General features: G+C 31.3%; 1 protein-coding gene across 3 annotated transcripts; it reads left to right on the top strand.

The window, feature by feature from the left end:
• Positions 1 to 24,044, top strand: LOC132738923 (alpha-protein kinase vwkA-like). 3 transcript variants are annotated; one of them, XM_060726539.1, is made up of 5 exons: positions 1 to 142; positions 2,544 to 2,613; positions 17,508 to 17,680; positions 19,487 to 19,663; positions 20,762 to 24,044. In XM_060726539.1, exons 3-5 carry the CDS (start codon positions 17,549 to 17,551, stop codon positions 21,389 to 21,391), a joined length of 939 nt encoding a protein of 312 aa, XP_060582522.1. In that variant the 5' UTR covers positions 1 to 142; positions 2,544 to 2,613; positions 17,508 to 17,548; the 3' UTR covers positions 21,392 to 24,044. The 3 variants fall into 3 exon arrangements, with proteins under 3 accessions (XP_060582522.1, XP_060582525.1, XP_060582524.1); XM_060726542.1 differs by lacking the exons at positions 1 to 142; positions 2,544 to 2,613 and adding an exon at positions 6,921 to 7,073; XM_060726541.1 differs by lacking the exons at positions 1 to 142; positions 2,544 to 2,613 and adding an exon at positions 12,530 to 12,683.
• Positions 24,045 to 24,552: the final 508 nt, after the last annotated feature.

Genomic DNA, 24,552 nt, shown 5'->3' with positions numbered 1-24,552 from the left:
TCTTATGACGTCAATATACGTAACAAAGTAACATCGTTGACACGGAAACACAGTAACGTCAGTTAAGATCGAAAGGAGACGGAGAGAGAAAGAGGTGCTGCAGCTGAAGTACTGAAAACAAACATAGCTTCAGATTTATCTGGTATGCTTTAGTTTTATTATGTTGTTTGTTGTTGTTGTTTGTTGTTGTTGTTTTTGTTTGTTTGTTTTTTTGTTGTTGTTGTTTTAGTTCGTAACTTCATGCGAACTGGTATAGGTTTGTCTTTTGACAAGTTAATCAGATAGATTCTTCTCAGGCGAAAATGTAATGCGATATGTAATACATGGGGATATCGGTATAGTTTTCGTTCGTCGCTTTATTTGTTTAATCATCTATTTTATCTATGTAGGTAGTGTTTATGTTTTTGATCTAATAGTAACATACTTCCGTTTTCCAAAATAAGGTTGCATCATAATTAGTGCAGACACTGAGTTTATATCGTTACCTGACATAATAAGATGTTAATTTAGATGAAATGTGTATACTTTTTCAGGGGAATTGATGTCATACACTATTTTATACGTTAATGCTTAGGCATACCAGTACACATTTCGCGGAATATTGTTACATCATAAATATAACGGCCACTGAGTCGTTTTCATTATGCTTCAACCCCCCCCCCCAACACACACAAAAGTCTCAGACGTTAAATAGAAATGAAAATTTATATCTTTCAATAAAATAACATATAATTATTATTTGAATATAAAATTTTGGGTGATCCATGTAATTTTTTAGTCTTCATCTTCAGCGGTATATTGATTTAATGTACCGATACGTATAGAATTATACCTGTGAAGTAAACAGCGGCAAATCAGGTGAAAACTCATTGCTTCAAATCGGGGACTAACGCCCCAAACCCCCTGTCCCCACTCTTCCTACAACGGCCCCCACTTGAAAATGGCGTACCGGTAAATTGCATTAATTCGAAATCATCGTGTATTATTATTATCAGCGTTTATTATTATTATATTTGTTATAATTATTATTATTATTATTATTATTATTATTATTAATATTAATATTATTATTATTATTAGCATTATTATTATTATTATAATTATTATTATTATTATTATTAGCATTATTATTATTATTATCATCATCATCATCATTCATCATCACCATCATCATCATTATTATTATCATTATCATCATCATCATTATTGTGGTTGTTGTTGTTTTTGTCCTATTTTTGTGTTGGATTCATAACCTTCAAACATTGATTGCATCATAACTAGTTAGTCATTATAATATATTCATTGTCTGACATAATAAGATGTCATTGGAGATGCAAATCACTAGTATATATACAGCCATTCCCGGAAAGATATCTATATTCAACAATTTCATTGTTTAAATGCAGGCATGTCACAAGAATGTCATTTTGAAACGAGCAGATGGTTTGTCTTAATAAAGGCTATCATATTTCAACTCCACTTAAGTTTTGTATTTTATTCTAAATAAGAATTTTCCTAAAACTAGAAGATGGGTCATTGACTGTTTAAACGGGTAAATTCTTTGTCATGTAAACTATGAATCATTTACGAGAAAGAAGTCTTATTATATCGGTTACTAGGTTTTCCTTTTATAATATACTTTAAATACATTTTGTTGAAGTGAAAAGTATGGTAGCCGGTTGCGGCCATTTTAAACCCGCGAGATTTTTTTTACGTTTTGTCAATAATTGTCGCGTGAAGCTTACAAACCGCGTAACAGCAATTTTTAATCTTGACTTTTATCGTTACCCGCGACATTTTATAAACTGACGGTAATATTTCTCGCGGTTTTAACATGGACACTACCGGCCACCATACAAAAGTATGAAAAAGCATGATATATCACCTTTCAATGTTAAAATATAAATCAAAATGATAAACACAATAATTACTAAAATTTAAAATTAATACAATTATAATATACTCGTATATAAAAACTCCTTTCAAGAATTATTCAATAAGACGTAAATGTAAATTTATATGCTAATAATCGATTAATGTAACAAGAACAATATCTACAAGATTGATGTGTCATAAATTTCTTTGAAAGTCAAAAGTTTAAATACTTCTGAGCTGTTGTTTTTTGTTTTGTTTTTTTTAACTTGCGAGATAAAAGAAATATTTTCATCTGGCTGAAATGTGCGCATTTCCGCATGCGCATGAGGACTTATTATCCTCGCGCTAAGAAATTATATACATGTAGATATCCACGCAATGATTCATATACATATGTAACACTTTTTTGTTACCTGGCTATTAAATGGGCCAAGTAAAAGAATTGCTGCACCTACTTTCGTTTGTAAGATTAGTTTAAATCTTGATAGTTTAAATAATATATCGTCTTTACCCGGAAAAAAGGTATAACTATTTGAAATACACGTGAAAAAATAAATTTCGATATTCACTGGGACACTAGTCATTGGTACCTGAAATTTGATATGAAAAACATTTTAAATACAGTATAAATGCATTTAGATCTTATTTCGATTTGATTTTCTTTGTAGATGGATGTTTGTTGTCGTACTTTACTGCATGCACCGCACGTGACGACTTGAAGCCATCTTCAATTCTTTGGTAGGTAATATTTTTTTCTTTTTATATATGAATTTAACGCAGATTTTTATATTTTCTAGACTGTATATTAAAAGGGTGTATCAAATAACCGTGCTGATTTTGCGGCTCCGTCAATATGGTATTTCACGGCGTGCATATATTTTGATTGTAAAGACGCGGTTGCTAGCGTTATACATGCGTCAATGAAAACTTTAAACAATCGATAGATAGAATTATGGAACGCCGTGACTGTCTTATGCTATCAATGTTTTTGCTATCTTGTGAAATGATGATATTATTTTGTCATTTAAGCATATTAACATGTGCAATTTACATCAAAACTTGTCTAAAGACAAATGCTGACTTGTTCAAACACGCATGTTAGCTTGTCGAATAATCATTATGACATGTGCAGACAAACATGTTAACTAGTCAAAAGTATCATGATGACTTGTGCAAACGACATGTTAACTTGTCAAAATATCATGATGACTTGTGTAAACAACGTGTTAACTTGTCAAAATTTCATGATGACATGTGCAAACAGCATGTTAACTTTATTGTTATGACATACGGAAGCTTGTATGTACCCCCGCTATGAAGACATGAAGTCGTCTCCCTCGACTTATAGAACACAACAAGTTGTCAAAATTACGACGACAAGTTTATATATACCATGTCATTTTGACAAAGTATATGTCATCAGTCGCGGATACGGTATCCCCGACTTTCATACGTTAATATATTTGTCGACTAGAAAATAAGCATGGATAGTAGACATTCATGTTATTCAAGTCGACAAATTTATTTATGTAAGAAAGTCGGGGATGCCGTACATCTCGACATAAATGACATATATTTTGTCAAAATGACATGGGTATATATAAGAACTTGTCGTCGTAATTTTGACGACTTGTTGTGTTCTATAAGTCGAGGGAGACGACTTCATGTCTTCATAGCGGGGGTACATACAAGCTTCCGTAATGACATGCACTCATAATACCTTAACAAGTTAACATGTGTTTTGCACAAGTCATCACGATTTTTTGACAAATTAAACATGTGTCTGCACAAGTCATCATGATAATTTGACAAGTTTAACATGTCGTTTGCACAAGTCATCATGATATTTTTGACAAGTTAACATGCATTTGCACATGTTATCAACACGATACCTTGACAAGTTAACATGTGTTTGCACATTGTCATCATGAAATTTTGACAAGTTAACATGATAGCTTGGACAAGTTTAGCATGTTGTTTGCACATGTTATCACGAATGATTGACAAGGGTTATCATACTGTTTGTCACGTGTCATCATGAAATTTTTGACAAGTTAGCATGGGCATTGCACAATATCCATCATTATACTTGGACAAGTAACATGTCGTTGCACAAGTCATTCATGACATTTTGACAAGTTAAACATGCTGTTTTGCCATGTCATCATGGAATTTTTACATGTTTTTGCATGGCATTTGCACAATTATCATAATACTTTGACAAGTTAACAAAGTACGTTTTGACATGTCAGCATGATACAAGATAACATGTCATTTGCACAAGTCATCACGATTCTTTGACAAGTTCACATGTTGTTTCAACAAGTCATCATGGTTATTTTTGACATGTTAACACGCCTGTTTGCACAATCAATCATGATACTTTGACAAGTTAACATGCTGTTTGCACATGTCATCACGATAATCGACAATTAACATGTCGTTTGCACAAGTATCATTACTTTTTGACAATTTAACCCCATTTCTTTTGGCAAAAAGTCATCATTATCCCTTTGAAAAATTACCAGTCATTTCACAATTATCTTTAAACCCTTTGAAAATTTTTCCCATTCTTTGGGGCACAAGCATCCCCAAAAACTTTGACAATTTTAGCTTTGGGTCGACATTTTCATCAAATAATTTGCCCAATTAAAACATGCTTTTTTGAAAATGTGACCATGTTCCTTTGACAAGACATGTTTTAAACTGCCCCATTTAACATGCTAAATAACAAAAAAAATATCATCTTTTCCCCAAATAACAAAAACAGGAACAAAGACAGTCCCCGGCTTCCCATATAAATTTTTAAATATTCTTTTATTTTCATTTGAATTTTTTTTAACTGGTTTGAATAAAATAAAAAGTTTCTCCCAGGGGCTCGCAATTTTAATTTTAAATTAACTCGTTCAAAAAAATTTCCAAAAATTTAACCCACACTTTTCAATATCACCTATATAGAGAAATGTTATAATCGCCATGTAGCAGGCTTTCAGACAAAATGGACGAGTTTTTTATGAAATGCAACGGATAATAGAAAGCCCCACCCACGGGGAATAGCCAAGAACATGTGCCATGATTTTAACCCTTCGTCTGTTCCCGGACTGCGGTCACAATGCGGTGGTTTCATTTTGGCGTTAAATAGAAATGGTCGAGCATTGACGGGACATTTACACCATCTGACTGGTATCGCACAACAGGACTTTTTGCTTGGGTTTTAGCAATCCAAAAGTCCCCGAGGGTGTGTTGGGGAATGGGGGCTGGTATATAAATCTGTACCTGTATAAGATGACAACGGATGAACAAGATAATTTTACTACATGATATAATAGAGCAAAAAAGGGGAGATATCATTAGGAGTTGTGCCATTTTTATGATGATATGTATGCGTCAAGAATATCAAAAATATGTAATGATGAACGTTAGGGCTTAATCAGGCACTTATGCAATGATGACGTACAATGCAATCATTATCATTGTTGTTATTACCGTTGCTGTTGTTGTTGATGTTGTTGTTGTAATCATTGTTGTTTTGGCTAACGATAGCCCAAATACATTGTACAATAATCCACACATTCCCGAACACTCTTTAATGTACACAGCAATTGTTGTGACCTCAAATGACGTCATATTGGTTCGAAAGTACCATTTATCCCGTTAACATTTACTCCGGACCAATTGCGTAATACAATTATACATGTATAATATTCCTCTATTCCGATATTGATCACGTACAATAACGGTACGGTTCACAGTGTCAGTTACAGCTTTTATTACTTATCTGTTACTGTGCAACGATACTTTAAATGGGTACAATTTTACGTGCATTTAGTATGTAAAGTAAGTTTGGCAGCGGTAAAATTTTTAAATGATTTTTTGAATTTTATATATTAGTCACATGCCTAATTAATACTGCCAGTCCTCTTTAACCCTTTCCCCCATGAGCATATTGTGAAAAATGGCCGTTTTCACTGAAAAGCCTCCTGTTACAAGTTCAAACTGCTATGAACTATGAAAAATGCTTCAATACTAATCAAACTTGGCACAAATTTTGACTGGACCATTGCCTTTGTAACGACATGCCTCAGTCCTAAATTCCTGTTACCATGGCAACGAGGAGAGCATCTTCAAATTTGCCAAAAATCACTATTTTGCCTCGATTTTTTTCCATCAAAATTTATTCAAAGCTGCTGCAACTTCTCAAGGATTGAGATAAAGTTCAAAGGCTTTTCAGCGTTGGTTACACGTTACATTATGATCGACCTGGGGTCATTTTTAGCCTCTCACAAGTCCAAAATTTTCTTGGCGATGAGGGGGACTCCGCCCCCCTTCAAACCCCCCTAACATATTTGACATTCACTATTTGAGGCCTAAAAAAGGGGGGGGGCGAAAGTGCGGTGTTTCGCGTATATATGAGGTAAAGGGTTAAATACCGGTCTTGACGAAAAAGGTCCAGCTATTGAAGATATGCGGTCTCTCAAATAAAGCTATTTTTGCGATATGATACCGGCACTCTCTTAAGTATAAATAAAAAACAGGGGCCTTGATTAAATGTTTATTTTAAATATGTATATAATTTGGTCTTTAAATAAGGCACATCTTAGATTCGATTTTGTTTATGCAATATAATAATGTTAAAGGTACAAATGTATTATTTGTGCTACACCTCTACAAAAGACAGGGACCTCGGTTAAAGGTTTATTTCTAAATATGTATTTAAGGTGGTCTTTAAATAAGGTCCATCTATAGATTTGATTTTGTTATGCAATATATGTTAAAAGTACAAATGTATTATTTGTCTGCACCTCTACTCATATCTTTTTTTTATCATGTATTATTAAAATGAGGGAAATTAAATGATATTTTGTGGTTGAGGACTGTGCTTTAACCACTCACCTTATATTCCGTTAAAATTTCCTGCTGTTGCATTTATATCTCTGCAGAGTGCATACCCATTCAATACACGGAAACTGATGCGGTTATTTATTTTCCTGCGTCGGTATCTTCCGATCGATAACTAACCGTTACATATTAAACAATAATACCTGACTGATTATCTGGTCAGTGTCATCAATTAATAAGTACATTGAGGTGTAAGCACGTGCAATAAACAGGCGGGCAATTAAAGCTAGATTCCCAGGCGGACTTTACTCTTGTGGTATATCACGGATATAATAACAACGTGCATTTCTGAATTAGAGGTATGATTTTTTTTCTAAATTTGTTCGGAATTAAACTAGAGATACATGTACAGTTCAAATGAGATATTTTTGTTGATAAAAATAGTAATTAAAAAGGTCTGTTACTCATAACAGATCGATCTTTTTAATATTTTAAAATGTTATTATTATAAAAAATATTTGAAATATTTGCATATCATATGTTGATTCGTGAAGTATTTTAATGGTTTCTTTTATTCCCTCGCTCCCGATGATATTATTTTTCCTTTTTATCCAAGAATGTATATTACAAACTTCGAAATCACGTGTCATTTACATTGTTTTATTTATCTAGGCCGTGTAAAATGTTCTCTTTAAAAAAAGGTATACAATATTGTCTGAGGGAAAAATAAAACACAGACAAAAGACTAGAATTCGTGTGCCCATGTCAAATATGCGACTATTTGACGAGAAAATAACACATATTAACTTAAGGACTACTTCAACTATCCCCACCCCAGATTTTTTTTACATTTTTGTATTTTATGACTGAATATAATGAAATTTACAGGCATCACGTATGAGTTACCGATTTATATATTCTAAATTTTAATGATAATGTTTTTTCTAATATCCCGAATATTTTACATATTTTCTGTAGTGTAAGACGTACATAATGTGACTATTTTATACGTGAAACTTATCTGATTTTGCAGTCAAGTTAAAACCATAATTAATGTTTATTTTTCACAAGAAAGTAAGCGCGATTTCAAAATAATAATAAAAATAATAATAATAATAATGATAATAATAATAATAATAATAATAATAAAAATATTAATAATAATCATCATCATCATCATCATCATCATCATCATCATCATCATCATCATCATCATCATCATCATCATCATCATCATCACAATGATATTGATATTAATATTGATTAAATTAAAGTTTAAAATTGTCTACAATCAAATTTAAATAAAAACAAGTTACATGACGTGTATATAAAACAATGAGTTAAAAACATTTAAAAGTAATATGAAGCGAGGAAGAAATGAAAAAAAAATGAAAAAACAAACATTTTCACCGAATAATAAAGTAAATTAAAAACAATAGTTAGTATTGATTTTTACATCCCTAAGCCACTCGGTTTCAGGGTTCGAATTCCGCCAATAAGTTTTATTTTGTTCGCGTTAAGGAAGGTGGGTGCGTGTATCTACTCAGGTTATTCTACTTCCGCTCACGTACAGAGGGTATCTGAGGGTTTTCTTCGTTTCCATCTTTTGCTGGCTTGTTGCCATGTTAACTAAAATATATGAAAAACGAAACAAGGAAGAAATTTGTTTTTTTAATTTCACGGAATTTTAATTTCACGGAATTTTTCTTGTCATAAATAACGATATCTCTAAACACTTTTTATTCATTCTAAATAGTGTTAAATCTTATCTTAAACTATAAACCTGTATGTTTAAACGTCATATACTCATAAAAACAATCGATGCACTGTTTTCTATTAAAGTGGATTGTGAAAATTATTTTCCACATGTTTACTTTAAAGGCACATTATGCCTCAAGAAAGATTTTTTTCTCCATCTTTAGAAAGGGCAAAATGAGTTCTAAATGTTGAAATATTGGTTTTAGCTACTTATCACCTGAAGTAAGTAGCACTGAATGATATTTTTTGTCATAAAAATAGCAAAATGTAAACAAAGTAGTATTTTGACTTCCATACAAAATACCAAATAACTATAACTACACTAATTAACATAAGCAACAGCGGCAAAATATAGTATGGGTACTTGGCCAATGAGTAATATTCTAGAAAAAATAGCAAGATACCAAAAATAAAAATCTTTTGTGAAATAAAATTAAAAGAATTTCTGGGGCATAATGTGCCTTTAAAGCTACACTACACCAGATAATTATATTCTGTTATCAACATTTCAAAATCTCATTCTAAATAAAAAATATGTTAACAAGACAAGGAAGGTATATATATTCACAATTAATGCGACATTTTAGGCAAGTTTTATACAAAATATGATTCTCCGTATTTCTAAGGTCACATAACCCAAAACAACGAAAACACGAAAATACCACGGTGAAAATTAGAAGAGACGGTGATAAAAAGTTGAAAGAACAATGTTGAAGAGTCAATATAACGAAACCATGACTTCACCGTCGTATTTTTAGTGTGTTCGTTGTTTCGAGTCATATGTGTGTCGCGATGGCCTGTATTATTTCTGTCGGTGAGATAGTTACAATATCATACATTTTACTATTTATAAAGTTAAAATTAAGATAAAAAGAGGGCTTGATTTTTTTTTGATTTTTTTACCATAGGAAATCGATCATATCGAGGTATATTTAAAAGGATTATGTGATTTTAAAATATTTTACACTGCGATGTCAACATTCTTGTTCTACTTTTTATTCTATTTTCGCGATTTTACCACCAGGCAAAAAATTATTAGTTTACCCCGACACGCGCAGTGAAAATACAAATATATATATATACACCCGGTACTCGATATCTTTTCGCTTCAATTTGCCATATTCACTATAAACAAATAAAAACCTCGTTATCGATTGCCGCGCGTGTTATCGATTAATTTATCGCATAGATAATGAGGTATATGGAGTCCTGGGAGAGATATCATTATAAAAGATCATGAATTAATAAATATCTTTAGTACACCAGATAACCGGACTCGGACAGATACGTTTAGCATTCTGGTGAAGATATTATCCCAGTTCAACTTATGATAGTTCACTCCTTATTTTTGGCTTAAAATATACAAGTATGTGAATGAGTAGCTTAAAGATTTTTAACATGTTGCATAACCCAGTCTAAATCGAATTGCAAGGTTTTAATGTACAAATGGTTTCTCTATTGAAAATGGTTCATTTCTGAATAATTTTGCTGCTGCCGTGTAGAAAATAATTCCACATATTAAAACAACATAGATCTAATTGCGAAGTGAAATTCGACGATACGAGTACATACGAGTTCTTGTTGTTTTTCTTCTTTTTTTTTTTTAGATATTTTTAGTAGAAATGAAGTTTATGTACTGTTTGGGCTGAATTAGAATAATGAGAATTGTTGGTAAAACCGTAAGGAAATGGTAGTTAACAAGAACTTACGAATCTTTTTGTTACTGAAAGTATTACCTTTACAAGGCTTCTTAAATATTCATACGATATCTATCTATAAATTAGGAATGTTTACACATTTGTACTTAGTTGACAAAACGTACCAGTATTTCTATTGTTTCTTTGTTTTGAAGTAACAAAATTTATCCTTAATTAAAGTAGGTTACCTGTTTTGTTTGTCAAAACGTTTAAACGACGGAGGCGTGTTTATTTTTGCGAAAGGTTGTATATTTGTAATGAACGCAATTCTTACCCAAAGTCTATAACAATGGCAACGAGAATGTATGTTTAGTTTGGAAAACCAGTATTTTTTAATAATTCTTTTTTTAGTTATCTTAAAAATGTTACCATTCGATTTTACTGGTTTCACGTGATAGGACTGAGGTCGAAGTTACTTCTCTTCTAAAATCATTTAGTACATACTATAATTATGCATGTCAATCTTTAAAGTGGATTGGTCTACAATGGTCATATTTTCCATTAAGTATTTCAAATATTGATAAAAACAACACGCCATAGAAATGTAATATTTGGATATTATCATAAAACATTTCTTAAAATAAATGTTATAAAAGTGATTTATTTGTGAATTTTATATGTTGAATAATAATATTTTGGTCTAGAACACTTTATTATCTGCTATATAAATAATATGTAATATTGAATTATGTATCTCACACTTACCAACAACATCTATAAATAATTGTTTGGTGGTTTGTTGTTATGTCTGATACTTGAAGCTATCTTATGTACTTTATTGTAGTGTTAGAGATCTTCCATTACAGACCAGTTTCACTTTAAGGCACAATATGCCACAGAAATTATTATTTATTTATTTTTATTCATTTATTTTATTTTTATTTATTTATTTATTTTTTTTTTTTTTTGATTTTTGAGTAATGTCAAACATGAGTTTAAATAATGTTTTAGAATTGTTAGCAATTCAAAGGCATAATGGGCCTTTAACTCTTACTGTGCTTTAGAGAATATTGCTTGCCAATCCTTTGCTATTGTATATAAGTGAAAATAATCTCGGACGATGAGCTTCCAATTTTCAAAGAAACACTTCCCTTCAGTTTATTATGTACTACTTTACTATATTAAATATTCTTGGACATGGAAAACTTCGTGGTATTAACTGCTTTAATTAAAGTTAGTTTCGATTCGTCATAGCTACCTGGATTTTATTTTTATGTTTATAAGTTATACAAAATCAGAACACTTTTCCACGAAGCTTTCGAATAAAAGGGAACATTACTTGTATCTATGTCATACGCTCGTTGTTTATAAAGATAAGGCATTGATATGAAAGTGTGTGTGTGTTTTTTATTTTTTATTTCTAAAATAATGAGCTTTTTAAATGCACACGTACGTATTCGTTTATCTATATTCACTCGTTTTCACTGGTATTTTACTTGTGCCCTAGATAGTGCGGTTGCGAGTTTGTTCGTTCATGTTTTTTGAGTTGTATATAAATAAAGAACTTATGAAGTTCAATTTGTATTTGACTCATCTGCGTTGCAAAAACTAAATAGTGTCAGGTTTCTTTACAAATCCATTTTACGGAAAAGGTATGTATTTTATTCTTGGACCTGACAAGAATATGAAGGATTTCGATGATTAAATAAGTTATGCCGGCTTACAAATCTGAATCTTTTTTCTGAACTTTTCCTGAAAATTTGGTTAAAGTCAGGATGTTTCTACATGGGTATGAGGGTGGAACACTGATTGTTTACATGTATAATAACTAAGAGTGTCCGACAGATAAAAGGGGAGGGTCTCAGACTCACAGTAAATGAGACTGATAGCATCTTCATCGACGAGATTTTCGCGAAAATTATGTTAAATGTGCATTCCGCTTCTTATATTAGCCACACCCTGGTCAGTGGTAGTATAACTGTTTTAATTTAATTATTAATTAATTGTTGTACCAAGTTTCGTTTGTCTTAAATTCTATTAAATAACGCTTTGTGAAAAAAATACTCATTGAATACCATGGTGAAACGTGAATGATTAACATTTATTTCCCTCGAATCAGAACAGAGCTTAATTTTATGATAAGTTGATGATAATTTTTTGAAATTATCATGCGTTTTGTTGCAAAGTTTTCAAAGGAGCGTAACGTCACGGCTTTTCTTCTTTCTTTAACGGAAGCTTTTCTTGGAATTAGGATATAAATAACTCTGTAGGAAAAATTATACCTGGGTCTCGCGCAAAACGTGCGCATATCGCCACATGCTGTTCATATAGGTGGAACAATCTATCATAAATAAAACGCTTGTTTTATTGCTTTTTTCCATCTCGGAAGCTACTGCAGCTGTGCTTTTACCTGGGAAAACGGCATATATTGGTTTCTGGCGGAGAATATTTATTTATACGCCTAGTAATATTATTCAAAATGGTGGATTCCGTATTGATCTGAGCCCTGTGAGAATATTTTCCGATGCACAAGAAAATCGAGAATATCACAATATACTGTATAGTCGTATAAAAGTATGGATTATTGAACTTTCTGGTGAAACTATTTCTCACAATATTTACTGTAGTTGAGTAAAAGTGTATTCATTTATGTTAAAGGAATGCTAAAGGAATATTTTTCAGTATAAAGGCTTTCCCTATTATTTCGCAATAGTGTACATGTATTTAGGAGTCTTGGGATCGATAGAACAGCTTCTGAGGTGTGTTTAGAGAAAGATAAATGGAATGTGTTTACAATTTACGATATAATCTTTCACATAGAGCAAGGATTTTTAACGAAATCATTTGTAATTAAAGGAGTTAAATGGAATACTTTGTGTAAAAAGTCATATGTGCGTGGAAAAGATAGATTAGATTAAAGGGATATTCAGGCAAAATAATGACAAAAATATTAAAATGATCTTATGTACTCAAATCAGGATAAAATGACGTTTCTTGAAGTTTCAGCATGAATTTCTGTTTGAATTTTATATATTTTGGGTTTGAAAAGTAAATATATCTATATATGTTGAACAAAATTTTGACGGCAATAGAATCACCAAATAGTTTTAAAACAAGTCAGGTGTCTTGAACAAACCCTTTAAGTTACAATTACAGATATTTTGGATATTGTATGATTGAAACAAGTCTATGTTATTAATTTGAAATGTTCTTTAACGTTTCCAGAGTTCACTTTGACAAATATTGCGAAATCATAGCGCTCTAACCTGAACCACGCGGGTCAAGTTAGGAAACCACCATTTTATTCTTTACATATAGAAAAGTTTTGTTCCATTGACTGTCTAATATATACATTTTGAGGGCATTTACAGAATAATGAATGAAAAATTCAAAACTAAGAAATGAAAATTTTGCCTGTGTCTCCCTTTAAAAAACTTTAATGCATTTGAAATTTTAATTTCATGAAAAGTAGAACGATGTTTCATGACTTTTGTAATAACAGATGAGGTCTACTAATTTACTTTCATCAGCATCATCATTATCTTTTCATCGTCATCATCCGTGGTCATCATCCTTATCACAGACATCATCATCATCATCGTCGTCGTCGTCGTCGTCGTCGTCATCATCATCGTCATCATCAATACCATGTTTATGGTAATTTCACTAAAATCGTTTGATAAATATTGCTGTGTTTGGTTTTCATTATAAGAAATGATCATGATAATTTACTGTGATAAAACATGATAATTATGATATTGAAAGAAGGAGTGGTATTATCATAGATTTGTTATGGTGGTGGTGAATACCATCATCATCATCATCATCATCTTCATCTTCTTCTTCTTCTTCTTCTACTTCTTCTTCATCATCATCATTATCATCATTATAATCATCATCAACACCATCATCATCTTCTTCTTCTCCTCCTTCTTCTTCTTCTTCTTTTCTTCATCATCATCATCATCATCTTCATCATTATCATCATTATGTCATCATAATTATAATACAATGTAATCAAGTTGTCATATATCACGGTACTGAAACTTGTTGTGTTTTTTTTTTTTTTGGTGTGTTTTTTTACCGATACTTAGAAATTGTGTTTCAAGTTTAATTTACTTTCAAGTACTTTTAAACATAACAATAAATTAATACGTGCACGTGCCCTTGTTGGCGACGCCGGTGAGCGGCGTCGTCTATTATGGAACGCTTTTTATTTTTGCCTATGGAAGGAGCTGTTATTATTAGCAGTTAATTTCATGTTGTGTTAATTAGTTTTATTTTGATTCGTAAAAATCAAGTAAACAAATGTGTTATTATATTTGTATTTAATAACTTTTTATAAAAAGCATGTGCATTGTGATATTATTTTCACGAAATTTCAGGTTAAGTTTAACAGCTTGTCCCTTAGTTTTAATGACAATACTAAAACCCGGATTTCGAATATCGTTGTGGTCTAGATTGAGGCCGTATCAGTTCATTCATTCATTTATACATTTTCAAAAATTTTCCTACAAGAAGAAAGTTCACCTGCAATTGAGTATAAGGATAGGTAATGGAACTGTTGTAAACGATTATCCTATTGATTTTATCCTTATTACATTTATCTGTTGCGCAGAATGGTTGTTTTTACAAAGTGTACCAGTATCCGGATGTTGAAAGCTATCCGATTTTCTGCAATTACTGCTGACACATGGCCATCTATTTTTTTTATGAATACATTAACATTAATTTGCATGGCTTGATAAAACTGAACCTGCAGCATTTCATAATTTTGCTGTTTAGGGTGTTCTTTTTGGGTTTCAGGTTTTCTTTACTTTAAGGGGAAGTAACTCATGTTTACTAAATTATTTGTTCTTTTCTGTCTATCTTAGGTATTACTTATAATACTATTTTTGTTGTATATAATTCACCAGTTGTAAGGTCATCAAAAGCATGTTAATGTTAGGATTTCATATTTATTTAATATAAACTGGGAATTATTAATGTTATGTGCATACATGTATATCTTAGACAGTAGTATATTGATATATTGAGACTTATATTTTCTGCATTTAAAGAGATACAGTTATGTCATTATTATTAAAGGGATGAGACTTTCATTTAAAGTTATAAATGATAAAACATGTATTGATTGAAAATGTCCTTAAACTTGGATCAAGCAATGTAATTAATAAAGTCTCAAAAAATCATATTCTGAATAGTTATTCTATTTTTTTCTAACATGTGCATAGTTTGAAAAAAAACAGCTTCGGTCTTATCTATTTGTAATGAAGAAACACCGGTCTCAACCTCCAGGTCTCCTGCATCAACCCGACAACAGACTGTACATAGAGTAGATTGTTACTTGCCCTTGAATAAATTTGTGCACTAAATTTATAGTGGGTGATTTGTGCCACATGAAAACCAACATAGTATAAAAAGTAACTGGGCGCCAGATGAAAACATGAAAATACAATCTACCACAAAGTGGTTTGTTTGTTGCATTTTCATGTTTTTGCCCGGTGCCCTTGATGCAAAATACATATCAGCCTTCGTAAATTTCTTATGTTGGTCACAGGTTTGAGTTCTGGTCAAGCTCAAAGTTTTTCTCATCCTGTGACTGCATATAAGCATGAGTTCAATTTCCTATGCTCTGTAACATAAGAAATTCACGAACACAAATCGATATAGTGGGGAAATATGTTGTGGTTTAGAACTGTTTCATTATTAAAGAGAAAATGTGTAGCAGGCCGGATAGCTCAGTTGGTCTTCTGAAAGTCATGGGTTCGAGTCATGGTCAGGCAGTTTCAGTCAGGGTTTAGAAGTGGTTTTTCAACTGACACATGTTTGATTCATTTAACAGATTGCATTATTTGAAATGGACAAAGGCAGTATTGCATGATACTTTTAGATCTACAAAGGCATACAGTTGAACACACTATACTGCACATCTGGGATGAAGAAGTTGTTTTTCTTCTTCTTCATGAAACTTCAAGCATCTGCCATATATAATGACATTCTTACATGGTTTAAGTCTTATCTCTGATAGTAGCTGGTTGATGTGGCTGGTACTCATTCTACTACTGCTCTGGGAGTACCTATGCTGTCCCCCTGATGTTCATTTTAGGTCCTCTTTTATGTCTAATATATGTCAATTACATGTCTTCAACCCTAAGCAATAAGCTTTTATTATAATGCACAGGCACGAGTATCAGACCTTGGAAGAAAAAATATGGCCAGATTGATAGAAAAAAACCTGGGTTCATCTTAAAAGTGTCAACAACCAAAATAAAATGTAAATAATGACCCCTTTAAAAATATACTTCAAGTTGATAGTATATTTTTAAAGGGGGATCATTATTTACATTTTTTGTTTTGGTTTTTATAAACACAGTTTTTTTATCAATCTGGTCATCTGGTCATATTTTTTCTTCCCAGGTCCGATACTCGTGCCAGTGATTATATGCTGATGACTCAGGAATCCTTGTGTCTCATAAATAAATCTGAAGAAATTTCTTTCTTATAGCATAAGTCTTATAAGATTGCTTAATTGACTATAAATTGTCTTTGCATCTTGGCAAGACAGAGTCTATTCTTCTTTTTGGTTTAAGTTTCAACTTAAACTGGCCCTAGCCTCCAGGTCACATGTAATGGTACTGCTATAAAGTACACATCTTTTGTTAAGTATTTAGGTGCAAATCTGGATCAAATTCTTTTGGCGTCGCCCTTTGATGCTTTGCATCAATGATTTTCTTGTATTTAACTGTATTTGTTTCCATTGATATTCCATTGAATATTTTATTGAAAAAACGTAATAATGCGTAAATAGTCACCTGTTTCCCATATCCTTTATCTTATGTTTTAATAATAAACGCACGTGAGATTATTGTTTTGGTTTATATCAATATTCTTTCACTTGCTTTATTTACCTAACGGGCCATTATTTTATTTCATTAATTTTTTTACTGTACTGCGGAAATACTTGTTTATCAACATCAAATGAATTTAAAAAGGTGTAAAGTTAAGATCAAAGTTGTTTACGGATGCTAATACCAGGAATATAAATATATACCAATACTCATGTATAATAAATGATTACATACGATGAATAACCATTTGGAACACATCTTCGATTTCCTATAGTCTGTTACCGAAGTTTGACGGAAAATACCGAAACATTACGATAGGGTAAAAGAAAAGTTATTAAGTGAAATATGTTTTAGTTCTGTTGGGATCGTCTTTATTTTTTATATCACTATCTCGAAAGATGAAATTGCTTGAAATTTACAGCGATCCGAATTTCCGGAAGTACTTCAGAATTTCATCAGAAACATCTAAAATATTGGATATCTTAATGTCCGTTTCACCTTCTTCATTGAAGAATCTCAATAATTGCATAATGCTTTTTTATTTCAGGTAAAAGCTCGTGAAGAGCATATTCTAAAAAAACAATAACAATGGGATTATTCGACTTTACTATTGAAAATTCCACCCTGCCCTCCGCGGAGGCGTGGAGGTTCGGCGAGGATTACTGGGCTTCATTTGAACTTTACCCAGAATGGACCGGAAAATTCTTATATGGCTTCAAAGTAAGTTATTCCTTAAATAATAAAATTGAAATCTAACTTGAAACTATGACAATTTTAATTTATATAATAAATATATCTAACAAACGTTACATGTTTTAGATAAATATGCACACGCAAACAATCACGTACTGTTATATTGAGAGAAAAAAATGTACTTTAACTATTTAGCAAGCCTAATTTTTTTAAGTAGTATATCTAGAAATGATGCAGTATTGTTTGGTTTTTATTAACCCCTGTCAATTACATACTGATTACACGGTTCGATGCACACAGTATATTATTCTTCGGTAGATGTTCGGTAAGTTCCCGTGAGATGTACGCTACGATGGAATTTTAATTTTAATTTGTATCTCTAAACTAAGTTACTTCAGCGTTATAGCGCAACAGGGTAAATCACGAGTTTTTAAAATAATCTAAGTGCCACTTCGTGTTTTAAGTTGCGAGCCGCTTTTGGCCCATGTTTTTTTCTTATTAATACTTTCAACATTATTTGAATCTATATATGATTTTTTAACTGTTGTTCGTTTTTTATTATGTTTTACTTAATTTGTTATGTTTATATACTATTTTTAAATAACATGTTTTTTTAAGAATCCATGTTTAAAATTAAAACGGATTAAAATCAATAAATGTCTTTTCAATGCCGTAAAACACACTACAAATCTGTTCCATTAAAATATACTGCAAAAATAAAGAAAGAGTACTAAAACAATGGCAACAGTAAGGATCGAACCACAGGCCTCTCACTTATCAGGCATTCTCTTTACCGACTGTCCTATTGTGAATTAACGAAAACCTTCACATTAAGCTGGCGTGACTTTCAATCCATGACTAGTATACTCCACATTAATTTTCGTAAACTACACGGACCAAACCGAAGTGGGATCGAATATTTAACTGAGTCCTATGATGTATTCATAATTGACAGGTCAATAAAATCAGACTATAACATTTGAATAGACACAGTGTTTGTTGTTGTTGATGATGGGTTACATGTCCGACGTAGAGTATTTCACTGTTTATAAGATCAGTTGTTTAACAAATTTTATAGTGCATTAAAAGATTTCATAGTGCATAACGAATGTCATAATTATGTAGCAATTAAGAATTTCAGATATCGCAATTACAAATTTCATAAAACGCAATATTACGAATTTCATATAACAATGACGTACTGCAATGACAAATATCATAGACTTCACAGTGCAATGCAAACTTGATACAGCAATTACGAATTTCGAATGACGAATTCGTGTTATTGTGTAATGACAAACTTATTTTATCAGTGCAAGTACTAATTTGTCCTTGTCATGTCCGTTATGATGTTCTGGGTTATATTTCCATTTATTTCAAGGATTTGTCAAACTTTAATTTCTGTTTGAGAACAGCTATGAACTCGCTTGAAAAGGGTTTTTCTCCTTTCTATTTTTTGATATACAAGCTAAATAAAGTTTAAAGAAATGATATGCTCATCCTTGAATAAAATATTTTGATCACAGAAATTTATTGAAATCTATGAAATTCTTACTGAATATGTCTTATCTGGAAAAAAGAATGAATAAACTATGTATTGGAAGCTGTGTTAGTTACTACAGGTCGAGTAAAGTTAGTCTTTTCTTAAAAAAACTGCCCGTTTTTTTATGACATATATATTCATATTGTGACCACCTATAATGTGTAGAATTCTAAACATATCTATTTTGTGTGAAGTCAAAACATTTATTTATATATTTTATATTTACAAAGAGACATCAATATTTTCTAATCTTAACTTTTCATATGAGGTTATGTTTAATTTTATTACAGGGGATGGCATATCATCAGAAGGACTATTTCTCCGGCACGATGGTGGTTGTCAAGACATTCAGACACCGAGTAGGCAGCGCGATTGATTGGACGCCGTACAAAGAATGCTGTGACGTAGCAAGAAAAATGGCGGCTGAATTCAACAAACATTTAGCAACTATTTCCTGCAATACAAAGGTAAGCAGGTGTTCTTTTTGTGTAATTTTGGTGAAAAAAATGTGAAAGGGACCGTTTTCAGTGAAAATTCAATATTATTTTCATAAAACACAACCCAAAAAGAACGAAGACCCGAAAGTACACACACAGACACACGCACACACACAAAAAACAAAAAATAAATGAGCAAAAATGAAAATTTATGAAACAAAAAATAACAAAAACACATGATTATCGCATTAAATATGTGCGCAAACATTTTTGAGTTTTACATGTGAAAACATTTTAAACTTGATACATGTAACATAAAGTATGCTTTAGTGCAATCCAGTTTTCATGTTCACAAGGGTCTTGTATTGATTTTAAGAGAGAGATAAGTTTAATTGTTTAATAGTATCGAAACTTGCATATGTGTCTATTTGGATGAGATATTTATAAAATGGTACCTGTATTATCAACTTAATAAAAAGATTCAGGCTACTCAAATATATAAAAACGATTATTCAGGCTACTCAAATATATAAAAAAGATTCAGGCTACTAAAATATATAAAAAAAAGATCCAGGCTACTAAATATCTATATTTTTTGTGTTTGTGCATATTTATTAGTTACCCATCATGCATTTTCCCCTGTTTACAGGAATTTAAATAAAACTTGATTTTAATTTCGTTCTAGGAATTGTTTGTGATATTTGTGATAAAAACGGAAATTTAAATGACATGGTTTCAAGTTTCTTTTTTAATTGCTCTAAACGTATCAGGTCGATAAAGCTTTGTTACTTTGACCCGATACATTCTTCACATAGCTTTTCAAATTCAATGTCATGGTTAATGGTTTTAAGATATACTTTTAAAATTTTTAAAAAAATCACTAAACAAATCAACAAAAAAGAACAGACAAAAAAACAAACAACACACATGCACAAACCAGACATTGGCCCACATCTGGAGTGAAATGAAACGAAAATTTGTTTCGTTATTAAATTTTACATTTATATGAAAATATAGCAAAATGTTCAACCATGTAGAGTAAGCGATGAGAATGTGCACATCTGACGTCACTTTACATGATATTAAAACCATTTCTATGACAACAAGATTGTATGATATATATTTCAGCTAATTGTACTAAAACCAATAGACGCCATTATGGACAGCATATCAGATGTGATGAGAATCACGGGAATTTTCATGCGATTCGATAAGAAATTCGAGAAAGACGAAGTTGTTTTATTTGAACAATTCTTGGACGGAGATTTTAAAACATTCGTCTGCACCAATGGACTGGCAACCGGAAATGGTTCTGAGGCGTTAGACGCTTTTTGCCATTACACATATCATGCATCCGAAGAAAAATTAGTAGTGTGTAACCTTAAAGGAATTGAGGAAGATGGCGAGTACAAGCTGAGCAATCCCACAATTCACTCACGTGACGGTCGCTATGGTGATAAGGACAAACGCGATGTTGGAATCATCGATTTTTTCAGAAACCATTCTTGTAATGCCATGTGTGCAACTTTTGTTAAACCAGAGCATATACACGTTGAGGAATGTTTTGAAAATCCAAGTTCACGATCCGTCTGCTTTGGCGAAAACACTCTCACAAAAGGAAAAGAGGCGGAAAATGCAAACTTATCAATGGAACAAAATAATCATGAACCGGGACCAACTCGTCTACCAGCGTATACATCATCAGACCCATTTGGTCCGCCATCTTACGACACGTGCATGAAGGATAGTTCTTCATGACTAAAGCATTGAGCGCCAAAATAGCAGTACGCGAATTTACATATATGTTACATGTATTATAATGCAATTTTGACGCATCTAAGCGATCACAAAATAGTATTTTAGAGGATCAAAGCAATTTCATGATTAGACTATTCCAGCAGAACACAATGTATTAGTATATTATTAATGAAAATACACGTGTCTGACGTGGAACGCCGCGCGTGCCTAGAACTTCAACAAAATCGAAATGGACATGGTTCCTAAATATAGTATTAATTGTTTTTTAGTAACGTATTGGATTTTGTTACAATTGTTAAATAATTAAATTTTTACTCTGATAGTTTTACAAGCAATCATGTTATATCTACATGTGATAAAATCAAAACCTTATTACAAAACAAGCGTTATTTTATTGAAATCCTTTAGTTTTTTTTTTCTTTGTTAGATATATATCCTTCGTTAATCTATTGTATTGTTTAGTGTTCACTTTATTTATAAATTAAAGACTAAAATAGGGTATACCTGGAATGTAGTGTTAGCATGTTTTTGATATATATATATGAATACGTTTTGTAAGAGAGCCGTAAGTCTCTGAAACAATATATCTTTTTTAATCAGTGTAATTTTTGTAATCTGAGAATTTTGAAGAAAGAGTAAATACCTATCTCATTTATTAATATTTAGAATATTTGTTTACTATCTTTCAATCACATAAGTATCTTTTTACTATTTTGAAAGTGGAGAATAATGTTTTTAAAACGATTGTAAAACAATGTTACTACAAATATGGCGTCATCCCTTTTAAATCTGACATATCGCAGAGAACGGTGACGACCGAGAATTTGCGATATCGAATGTCCGTTTCTTATCTCTCTCCGTATTTGTAGATATAAGATTTTTAAATTGTTTTTAAACCAATTTTAAAATTAAGGGCACTTTGAATCTTAGCTTAAAAGATTATCGTTTGTTAGAATTCTAAACAAACCATGACGCTATAAAATAGACTAATACAATTTTCATTAGGAGTAATCTCCCTTCTCGCGAATCTCATGCTCACTGCATGGACTATATTTTCTATGCTGTTTTGATATATTCATACCCATAGCTGGCTTTAAATGTACATTCCTCTACTGACAAAGTGCAATATTTCAGGGGTTTTTTTGTGTTTTTTTTTTACTTTTATGTTTTTTTGTCTTTAAATGATCAAGTTAACAAAGGGATGGTGAAGTTATTACAATTTAACTACAGCTTGAACAATTTTATATAAAACATATTTTTTATTGTTATTAGTATAAGTTTTATTTGTATTGATTTTTTTTCGGCCATCTATTTTGCTATTCGTCTCATAATGGATAATGGATCTCATAGTTTTATTCGCGTTTCTAGATTACAATTCATGCTTATTGTCAGTAAAAAACTTTAATTCCGTAATTATTTTGCAATAAGCAATACTATAATTATGCATCATTTTATGTTGAATTAAACTTCATTCTTGCAAATTTGAATGAAATTCACATGCAATACAAAACGTAAGATAAAGTGTGTGTACTACAGAATGTAACTGTAAAATGTGATTAAAATAATATTTACTGAAACAAATAAAACTTCGTTAAAACTTCATTGTACAATACATATAGATAACAAACTCTTCTATGAAATTCATTATTGTGATTTTTTTCTATCTTCTTATAAGTGATTAGATTAATTTTTTAAATGGCAAATTTTAATATTTACTTTTATTTATCATATATAGTTCATTAAATATATACATTATTTATAATATTCGCATGTGCTGTTGACCTTTTTATTATTTATTACATGTATTTATTAACCCCGTGAAGAATCTAGCATATCCGTTGCCTGTTAGTTATTATGGTTAGTTATAGATAAAATATTTAAATATTATTTATTTTTGTTGTGTTTTGTTTGTAGTTAAATAGTTAAGGTTTTATAAATTATATTGTAGCTTTAGTGTTAACATAAACCTGAAATGAAAATAAAAAGTTTGAAGGTAATGTATAAATAAGCGATAAGCAAACCTCTTTAAATGAAAGATTAAAAAAACCCACACACATGAATGATCTGTTTTTAGATATCACAAACCCATTTATATATGTAGAACAAATATGATATCATACTTATTTTTTGTCAGTCTTTTTATGGAAAAAGCGTAACGCAGTACCTTATCTATAAATTTTAATTTTCAGTACTGTGTTCTTGTGTATATTTATAGACATGCGAGTAAACAAAACCGGTAGTAACGCTTTTGAAACATACAAAACCAAATTACATTTTCACTTTTGTTTTAACTGAATGTTTAACTTTTTTGACATTTTTGCAAGCATTATTTATTATCAAATCTGTGTTCTACAGCCAAATGTTTGCGCATCCCTTTATCAAGAAGTTATCTCATAAGCCTTTATTCTAGTAACTTGCTATTGACCAGCTTAATTTCAGATAATCAAGGGTGCTCTTATATAACGCATGCTCTAAAGTCTTAATAAGAATGAACATATAAATAAAGGGTACTATTTTTATGGAACATATATTTTATTGCTACATTTTCATATCATATTTGTTTGTATTTTTTGTCATTTACAATATCATAGCTGGGTATTTCATGATAACCATTGGATATAGAAAAAGAAAATGCCAATAAACTGTTGAAAAACGATATTATCTTGGTTTCTCTTTTACCAGTCCAAAGTAGTTTTGTACCTTTTAGGACGAACAATACGTCACGTAACGTAAAGAGGAACACACTAACGTTAACGTCATGTGACTATACGTCATTTATTTGTGCGATTTTTTTCATCAGTGGTCATATAAACCAGAAGCTGTCAACACGCGAAAAAGAAACTAAGATGTTATTTTAAACTAAAAGAAACAGTAATTAGGCGGTTAAGAAATGAAAAGTTAGGTCTCCACGAGGACGTGCCGTACTGTATGTAAACCATAGTGAACAAATGACGCGAAAGAATGTGTAAATACCAAATCTTGAGAGCAAAAAAAGCCTACATACATTTATTATTATAAATATAATCGACTACATATTCACAGAGAAAGTATGGCATACCCGGGATACGAGCACACCAACTCAAAACCTTTAAGCATAAGGCTCTCATTGTTTTAGCTGCACGTGTTCATTACTTAGAGATAAAAGAGGATCAAAGAAAAAA

This window comes from Ruditapes philippinarum, unplaced genomic scaffold, assembly GCF_026571515.1.
Source record: "Ruditapes philippinarum isolate M1 unplaced genomic scaffold, ASM2657151v2 ctg1785_1_1_1_1, whole genome shotgun sequence".
Classification (NCBI taxonomy): Eukaryota; Metazoa; Mollusca; class Bivalvia; order Venerida; family Veneridae; genus Ruditapes; species Ruditapes philippinarum.
This window is presented reverse-complemented; position numbering and strand designations above follow the sequence as displayed.

Excerpts from the sequence above, each read along its gene's own strand:
- LOC132738923 (XM_060726539.1), top strand. The coding sequence starts at position 17,549 with ATGGGATTATTCGACTTTACTATTGAAAATTCCACCCTGCCCTCCGCG. Across the intron at positions 17,681-19,486 it reads AATTCTTATATGGCTTCAAA|GGGATGGCATATCATCAGAA; the intron begins GTAAGTTATTCC and ends ATTTTATTACAG. Across the intron at positions 19,664-20,761 it reads CTATTTCCTGCAATACAAAG|CTAATTGTACTAAAACCAAT; the intron begins GTAAGCAGGTGT and ends TATATATTTCAG.